General features: G+C 36.5%; 3 protein-coding genes across 3 annotated transcripts; 2 read left to right on the top strand and 1 right to left on the bottom strand.

Annotated features, from left to right (window-relative positions):
• Nucleotides 1–3385: 3385 nt before the first annotated feature.
• Nucleotides 3386–4396, top strand: EV154DRAFT_427426 (uncharacterized protein; the record flags this gene model as incomplete). Its single annotated transcript, XM_051596358.1, has 1 exon — nt 3386–4396. The coding sequence occupies one exon, from the start codon at nt 3386–3388 to the stop codon at nt 4394–4396; it is 1011 nt and encodes a 336-aa protein (XP_051453832.1).
• A 496-nt stretch (nt 4397–4892) lies between these two features.
• On the top strand, nt 4893–5356 carry EV154DRAFT_485094 (uncharacterized protein; the record flags this gene model as incomplete). The annotated part of the gene is made up of 2 exons (XM_051598726.1): nt 4893–4907; nt 4961–5356. 2 exons carry the CDS (start codon nt 4893–4895, stop codon nt 5354–5356), a joined length of 411 nt encoding a protein of 136 aa, XP_051453831.1.
• A 3030-nt stretch (nt 5357–8386) lies between these two features.
• EV154DRAFT_394521 (uncharacterized protein) lies at nt 8387–8620 on the bottom strand (the record flags this gene model as incomplete). Its single annotated transcript, XM_051595165.1, has 1 exon — nt 8387–8620. A coding segment is annotated over one exon (234 nt), but the record flags the coding sequence as incomplete, so codon positions are not given.
• Nucleotides 8621–9622: the final 1002 nt, after the last annotated feature.

Genomic DNA, 9622 nt, shown 5'->3' with positions numbered 1-9622 from the left:
GTTTATTCACGGAGGACTATCATTTGAAAGGGGGAAAAATTGTTGATGAAACAACTTCTTCTTTCATCACCAAGCGTAAAAATAAACACGATAATCCAGATACACAGTCACAAATTTCAAATCCAATTCAAAAAATTCAATACAAGAAGCGCAAGGCTAAAGCTATTCCACAGCTCAAAATATCTTCGACTTTTTATAAGAAAGCTATGAAACAACATGGAAACGATTATATACAAAACGTTAAACACGAATCTAAGAATCCAATTGCATTACCTACACGTACATGTACTACTGGTACTAACACTACACCTATAGTTTTAAGAGCTTTACGGTTTGCTGACTACATGACTCCACCTGAGAAAGAACGTGATGATATTATCAACAAAGCACACCTTTTAGGACACTTCGGTACAAAGGCTGTAGAAGATGTTTGGGATGGAGATAAAATGTAAATTAAGGTAACAAAAAAAAAATACTGGAAGACTTCCAAAACTGTTAATTCATCAAAATTAAACGGACTTAAAAATATTTTTTACGATGTGTAACCAAAAATTAACCTTAATTTTAAGACATTTTCTAATGCTTAAATGGAGAAAAGTTAATTGACACCCCCACCCCCCTTAATTAACTTGAAAATTAACTTCAAAAAAAATTAACTCAAAAAAAAAAATCTTTTTTACATTTTCTTTTAAAACTTTGCATGCAATAGGCTTTAAGGATTATGAAAGTAAAATAAATGAATTGCGAAGAGTTTGTTTATAAAAAAATAATTTTATTGTGCTCTTTTACGCTTATTTGAAACGACTTTTTTACCCTTTTCAGAAGAAGTAGGAGATGGTTCCTAAAAAAATGAAAAAAAAAGGCATTTTTTAGTAAATACAAGACCTAAAATATATCACAATTGTAGGCGAGAATTTGCGGGCAAGATTTTGAGTATGCCAAGAGAAAACGCAGTTGGTGTAGATAGAGGTGATGTGGCAACTCAAAAAAAGCATGCCGTTATTACGAAGCATCGTCAGGCAGTAGAATGGGGAATGAGAGCCATACAAGGGTCATTTGGAAGGCTGCATGCAAAACTTCCTTCTGATAAGGAACAGCGTAGAGATATTTTGACCCTTCACCCCCAAGGATTTTTTTTTTGATTTTCCGAAGCGATTTGGGGGTTGTCCGTTTCTCCTTCCTCTTTTAGACAACTGGGGGGACTGGGGGTACCGTTGATGGGGGGTCTGTGGATATTTGGGGGTTCATCATTAAAAATTGGGTTTGAATGCAAAATGAATTTTTGGTAAAAATGGTTTGGCTTTTATTGGTTTAAAATATTATATATTGCTAGCAAAATTTGACACTAAAATAGCGCTTATAACGTACAGCATGGCCCCAGCAGTATATTAACGCTGCGCAATTTTGCACATGCTTGATACGTTTTTATTTACGCGTTGAAGCATAGTACTTCGGATACCAGAGAAAGTTACGATGGAGGGACTTACCTAGATAATTATGTCAGTTTCTGCTTTTATTCGCGTAATAAATTTTACATACCTTTAGTTTCAAATGATATCGATAGTAGTAGTAGAGCTGCGAACTATATAGCAATGACTTAGTTACTGATGCCTTTTCAATTTGGTATTAATAAGTACTTACTTTTATATAGATCTTTTGCGCCTTGACTAGTAGAGAATGTGTTAGAAATAATCATATGGAACATGTATTTGCTTTACCTCTATTCAAAACAACCATCAATGTATGATCACCTCAAGAATCTTGGGTAGTAAACGCTAAACGTTCCAGTCAGTATGGACATTAAAAAATATTCTTTTTACTTTACCTTTGTAATAAACGAAATAAAACTGAAAGAAAGAGAAAAAAAAGGATGATGTAAAATGACAGGCTAAAATAGTGCCAGAATTTAAGTCCGTCATGACATACTTCCAGGTATAAATACAGCCTACCATCTGGCGTTTTTTTAGCTCTTCTACCACTTCTCATTTTTAAAAGTAAAAACATGAACAGCAACCATTTACCTCAAACAGGTGTTATCAATCTAAGACCAAGCAATAACAGATCAGATATTACATGTCCTTGGTGTCCTGAAGATACAAGACAAATTTCTTCGACTGCTTTTGCGAAGCACGTTTCCAGAAAACACCCAAATGAATTAGGATCCGATACGTATTGCAAATTTCGCGACTGGAGACAAACCAGAAGGTACTATATACTTACTAATTTGCGTATCCCGTAACTAACCCCTAAATATTGAACAGAGCTGGTCGGTTTTCTACGGAAGATGCTGAATCTATTTCAATCAACTCTCCTTTGTCTTTTGGAAGTAATGACTTAATGGCGCACTACTACACTGTTAATCCCAACGCTAATGAGGATTCAGACGATGAAAATTTTGATGAAAGTCCTCCTGCAGAACGAGAAAATCTTGACATGTAAGTTAACAGATTTATGTATATACATGTGACTTACAGAACCACATTTGTATTTGATTATTTCATGGAATTAGGCTAGACAATGATGTGTACAGTTCTGATGAAGAGGATGGGGACAATGATAATTCTTTGAACGATATCACCGAGAGTTACATGATGAACACGATTCTCCCCATTTCTCGTAATTTTGAGCAACAATCTGAAGGCTCGCCATCTGAAACGGCTCAAGAAGATCTGGATAGATTGAACTATGCGAGAAGTCATATGGAACAGAGGGATCATCTACCTGATATGCCTAATCCATTTATATCTACTGTAGAAGGTCTTCTTCATGCGTTTTTTTATGGTGATGAAGATCTTTGTTCTGAAAGGATGGTGAAGAAGATTCTTTATCTCTTAAAATTTTTTTGAAGTTGCAAGAAGCGTCGGCGACCACCTTGGTGCTTCCAAAGCCTGACAGGATCTACAACTTGCACAAAAGGCTCAAGACAAAGGTCCCAGTTTTCGAGCCAGTAGAGCATAGGGCAAAGAACAAGAAGGGTGAATTGAAATCCTTTTTCATGAACCCGCCCTCCGAGTTTCTGAAACACTTGGCAGCAACACCAAACATGATCAAGGAGATGTCAACTTTGCCTGACTTTACGGTAGACCGATGCATGGATCTAAATCATGGTGAAAAATGGAGAGAGCATCAAAACTTTCAAACACCAATGCTTACCAATGGCAATAAAGATTTTTGGGTTGGCGACCTTATCAAGGATACATGTGATGGCTACTGGCTGATCAAGAAATTTTTTTCTGCGGGAGAAACAATTACAGAAGAAGGCCATTCAGTAAAGCGTGTCTTTGCTGAGGCAGTTCCAGTAATCTGTAACGAATTTGGTAGAAGTGGTGATATGCCATTCTTGTCTGGTGCGAACACCAACTTTGCTATTGTCAATTCAACTGTTATGCTCCCTTTGAATGATATTGTTGCTACTGTTCCTAAGGCTCCCAACTTCCAAGGGTCAGGCTGCACTGTCAAATACAATCAAGGCCGTTTTGATCTGATTCGTTATGGTATTGATGATGAACTGTCTCGCCTCTGGTTCGGCACAAACTTCGCCAATCGTTATAAGCGTCTTGTCCCTGGCTCTCCACTCAACAGCCCAAAGTTTCTGAAGGTCGTTGTTGCTCCTATCATTCTTTGGTCTGATGACACATCTGGTAACAAGTCGAAGCAATATAATGTTTTTGACAGTTATTTGATGTACCTTGGTGCCATGTCTCTGGAAAAGCGAAGCCGTAGAGAAAATACCATGTTCATTTGTACATCAGACAAGAACCTGCAAGCGGTTGATATGTTGGGCGCAATTGTGGATGATCTGTCCAAACTCGAACAAGGAATTGAAGTGTATTCTTATGATCACCAAGAATATGTCCTTCTCGTCGCTCCTTTGCTTTTGTTTATGGCGGATAACCCTCGACACTCACAATTAGCTATGCACAAAGGTACCAGCTCCAAGTTTCCCTGTCGCAAATGTCTCCGACCAAAAGCAACAAACCTGTCAGACATTCTTCGCTCTGATCCGGACACCTTAGAGCCTTACATCTTACACAGGTATGATGGAAGAACATTAGCACAATTGAAGGATGTACTTCGGTGTCAAGAAGAAGACAAGCCAAGATACAAAACCTACACTGATATTTTCAGTTTTTCTGTAAATGGTAGTGAAGAGTTTTTACGTCTCCAGTCGTTCGACCCCACATTGGATTGTCCTGTCGAAGTACTTCATACTGTTCCTCTTGGGTGTATCAAATACCTTGTAGATTATTTGATTAAGCAGATACTATCCGTTGCAGAGCGAGAGCGTCTTGGTAATGCTATTTCGAATGGAAGAAACAACCAGGCATACTCCAGAACATTTAGAAACAATCTTCGCCATTGTGGTTCATTTGTTGGAAGAGATTACAAGCATTGATTCAAGTACTGCCTATCATTATGCGCAAGGTATTTCCAAATCCAAACACGCTTCTGAAGCTTTTTACGCAAGCATTTGCAAGTCTTGGTCAGTTATGCTCTTTGATCTATATGCGAAACGTTGATTGTCGATTTGAAGAATACAAAAGAATGTTTAGTAATGCTTACTATAGTCTTCACTAATGACCTGTACTGTCTAGATGATTACCTGGTCAAGAACAAAGATAATGCACCCATGTTTTCTTTGAGACCAAAGGTACATATGTTGCATCATTTACTGGACGACATCAAACGGTTTGGATGCCCTCTTCAATACGAGACTGAAAGTTCTGAACAGTTCAACAAGTTTATCCGTGAGCATCTTTTCATGACGAATAGGTTATATACGTCTCGCGATGTTGCATTTCGTTTTGGAAAACAATTTATCTGTCGTCAGGTATTTAGTGGGCTCTCGTTTCTTTACATCAAGCGATGGAAAGAGAACGGCATTTCACGTCATGGTTTATTTCGTGGTGAAACTGGTTCCTCCATCAAAGCCCTGATAACCAATAATCCGTATTTCTAGAAGCATTTCTTTGGTGCTAGAGAGAACGTTTCTGACAGCGACTATATTTTGAAGTCGAAGGTGGTCGCCAACCTGTCAGGCCTGTTCGAGACCAACAGTGGCTTGATGTTAGGTCAAATTGAAACCGATGACGATGGCGATTTGATCCTACGTCGATACAAATTTGCACGCAACGTTGCTGGTTCTTCTTCCTCTTGGTTGCCAGGTACACTGTCGGATGCAGAGGCTAATGTCTTCATTAGATCTCATTCTACTGTTGCTGTCGATGATTCCTTTTCGTGTAAAGAAGTAATGGACATAAGCTTCGTCTTTAATGCAGCTGCTGACATTCGTGTCATTAATGTGTCTAAGTTCGGCTCTTTCTGGTCTGTCGTTTGCAATCATGCCTCCATATAAAAAACACATGTAATTTTTTTTGAAAAATAAAATGCTTTTGACGCGGGTTAAAAATGCCACGGACGTAATTGGCTACATCGCTTGATCCCCCCACGAAAAAAAAAAAAATGGACTAAAAATTTTTAAGTTTACGGTTGATATCTATTCCGAGGCTCTAGGCCAATAACACATATTAAAAAAAAATCTGTCCTTAATCCATTCCTTAAAGGGAAAAAAAACAGTGCGAGTGATAATGGATAAGAAATTAGTTCGTGTTGTGATGTAATAACGTATGGGATGATGAAATGAGATTTAATTTAGTAATGTTTTATGGTGTGACACCCTGAAACTTTTTACCGGTCTAAACATATTTTGGACAGATACCGGCGGTCTTTTTTAAAGATTGCACCGATACCGATTTTTAAAAAAAATGAAAATCACTGCAAAATCGAGTTTTGTAGTTTAATAAACATATATTACGATACCTATATAACTTATATGATTAAAAGAAAATTTATTAAGTTAATACGGTGACCGCAACAGGGGGTCAAAAAGTGTATCTTGTTCATTACGCGTTTGGTGTTACACGATTAGGCTTTTTTTGTATCGTGCTTTCAATTGACTTACGCTTTTTTTTTTTTTTTTTTTTTTTTTCACTTCTTCGCTAGTTTTAACGGACGAATAACTATCAAAACATATTCACTTTTTAAATGTCTCTATGACAAAGTATTGACATTTTTTTTGTCACATATATATTACAAATAAAATGTTTATAGTATTAAAAGCCATGGGCTTTATGTCCAAATTTTTGCCACTCAATAAATAGCCGCAACACTTTTTATTGAAATCACCCTCCTTCTTAGATTTTTCTTTCTAGTTTCCCCATTTTTTCCATCTTGTAAAGAGACAAGTTATAGGAAACAAAAGAGTGGTCAAAGGGTCATTGAAAATACCTATCAAACGCACTGGAAGAGTACTCTATGTTTGTGTGTACCGTTCCTGTACGTAATATCTATTGAGTTTAAAAAATCATTATTTATAAATCTAATATTTTTTTTCTTTCTTTTTTTCCTTTTTTCTGTTTTCTTTTTGACAAATGACCATGAAATAGTATGTATAATAATCGATACCATAATTTAACATAAAATTAATCTTTTACAGTTATGTAACTCTGTTTGATGTAGTTTATGAATAATAAATATTGTGTTTGCGTTCATGGTAGATGAACTACATTCTTTTCGAGGTAAGATTTATCGCTATAGTCACCTTCATTCCTGTTATTAATATTAATATATGTCTATAGAATTACTGTACGTTTACTGCTTGTAAATTTAGACCCGGACGACCTGTTTCTTTATTAAGGTATGATGTGTTTTTTTATCTTTTTTATACTCGTTATTAACGTTAGTTCTTATTATAGGTAAGTACCGCCCAGACGCGTTTGTCTATAACAGTTGTAACTACTAGCTCAATAAGTTGGTATGGGCGGGTTAGTTTCGTCTTTCATCTGTAAAACCAATCTGTGCGTTATTTATTCAAACATTTGTGGCTCTTTTTTTCTTTTTCTTTTTTTTTCAATAAAATGTCTTTTTTTTATTCAATATATGATGTCTAAATTTTTGGGTTTACAAGGGTAGCAACTCGTGAACTGAATACGTAAACTGTATTATTATCCAATAGAATTATTTGCCAAAACCATCGTTTGTAATCATCAGTATCGGTCCAAAAATGCGACCGATTTCTTACAAAATCTGTCCAAAAATGCGACCGATTTTTTATAAAATCGGTCCAATTTTTGGACCGTTACCGCCGGTCTAACTTTTTCATTTTTTTTTAAAAAATTGGACCGATAAAAAGTTTCACAGTGTGATTAGTACCAACAGTAGGTGGATCACCACAGAACCATTTGCAAGACGATTGGTTATCATTCTGGGCGAGTTACCCCATTGATTGTTAAACGGGGCGGGATTTTTCCAATGCAGGCAGTGTAGTTGTCATGAACTTACTCGCTCTGTTTATTGTCCGCATAACTTAACCATGATCTCAAACCCCTTGTGAAACCTTGTTCTAGAAATTAATATCAATATCTCTTGTCCGCTACCAAACTCTCTGTAAAACCTTGCACCAAAAATCATATCAGTATATCTTGCCCGCCACCGAACTCCTTGTAAAACACATCATTAATCTGCTTCTGAACATTACTCCCGCTTCCTGTCTGACTCAACCTTAGTGAACCTTTTCCCGATCATCTTTTATCTTTATTCCTAATCCAGTTTTTCCGCCCGTGTCAAACCATAAATATTCCCCGAACCATCATATTATTCAATGTCAACTAAATCCAGCCTGTTACTACTCGTCAAATCTCAATTACTCATTCTTGTCAATAATCTACTCATGATATCTGTTCCGTAAAGTCCCTTGTTGATCTACAATTTAAACCCATCTTAGTTTTTCCCATGTATAAGAAATAGTATAAATAGATGCTAGTTATTTATTAGAAAAACATTATTCTGGATCTTAGTCCTAACCCCTCCCCCTCTTAATAAATAAACCTATTTTATTTTAACCAATCGCCCCCCTCATGTTGCAAGTAGTTTCTGTGTCTTGTTCCTGTTCCGTCCGTGACAGTAGTACTGGACTGTATGAGAAAAGGTCACTCACCAATAATTTGGATGCTTTTTTTTTGGGAATCTTTGGTGGTTGAAAGATAACCTGGAGCGGTAATACCAAGGCAGTGGCGTGTTTGAGCGGTGTAGATTCGAAGTTCCTGGGAATACAATCGATGGTAGCATATATGATATCCAATGTGTTAATTCTGGCTTTTGTAAGGCCAGTGGATTTCATGGTAGGCAGAAGAAGTGGAATATAATGGTGCTGGGTCAAGTGTCTATTCCGAATATGTATTTTAAGCATTTATGTTAGCTGATGATTGGAATTATTGTCCGTTAGCAAGAGAGTTGTCCATCGAACAAAAAGTGTATGGTATTGTGCTTTTGGGTCTAAAACACCCAGACCCCCCAGTTGTTTTAGTGCTGTCCATACCGACCAAGGTATGACGGGAAAGATATTCGATCGGCAGAATTGTATAGCGACGGATGTAATCTGAGACAAATCATGCTTGGTCAGTGGTGTGACCCTGAGTAGATACCAGCATTCTGAAAGGAGTAACGAATTTAAGATCGTAGCTTTACCAACTACAGATAATGACCTTGACAAGTGAAGATTTTCTGTTGCCTTAAGTTTACTGATTACAGACCCCATATAGTTTCGTCTCTGTTGGGTAGATTAAATCATGGGGAAACCAAGGTAAATGATTGGATCCGGGTCATCCGCACAAATTAGCTTGTCTATTTTCAGTAGTTCAAGAGGTTGTTGCCAGTAGTCCCACAATTTGTCACCCGAGAGAGAGAATGCCTCAATTTTATTAAAATTAAACTTGGCATTTGAGGCTTCACAGAAAGTGTCCATGTTGTGATATTTGATAAAATGCACGTATAAAAATAATGAGATAAAACGAATATTTTTATTAGGGTAAAAATAGACTAAAGAACTCTGCTGCTATGAAATAATCAATCCTTTTTATATTGCCAACATCTCCTGGATTTATGATGAGTCAACCTTTCTGGTTTTGGAATAATATTTTAGTCTTCCATCTTGCGTTATCTAAACTCTACTCGTTAGAATTGATTAAAGGTAACGCTGTTCCAGATGTGTGAAACGGGAACACGAGTATTCTGACAAATACTTGGTGCAGTGGCACACTTCTTTGTAAGATCGTGTAACGGATACTATTAAAAGATACATACTTGTTTGTGAAGTGTAATTGGCAATAGAACATAATAGTTGTAATTGATAATTTATGCTTTAATTTTCTAATGCATAAAATACGATCCCAAATATAGAATATCTTATCGATATTCGTATATTTGGTTGTAGAAGATAGGTATCCATTAATCCATACACTATTTCTTTATACTCTTTATAGGCAGTATAATTATATCAACATATAAGTAAATGAACCATTTATACTAATAGCTGTTCTATTCTCTCTATGGGTAGCTAAGCCATTGAGAGAACTATTAATATTAAGTTTCTCTTTCTTATAATTCTTGATTTGATCTGAGAAGTTTCTCTTCTCGATCGGTGATATCGTAACTCAGCGGTATAGCTTTCTGTATCCAACTGTCATTCGTATATCGTATTTAGGCCAATCATGTAATCTTTAATATAGAAATATGTACTCGAAGTAGGAGAAGTTGTGTAGCAGTATACATGTGTATGCTGGTA

Source organism: Mucor mucedo (genome assembly GCF_025094135.1).
Source record: "Mucor mucedo strain NRRL 3635 chromosome Unknown EV154scaffold_107, whole genome shotgun sequence".
Lineage (NCBI taxonomy): Eukaryota > Fungi > Mucoromycota > Mucoromycetes > Mucorales > Mucoraceae > Mucor > Mucor mucedo.
Note: the sequence above shows the minus strand (reverse complement) of the source record. Positions and strands in the feature narration are given on the sequence as shown.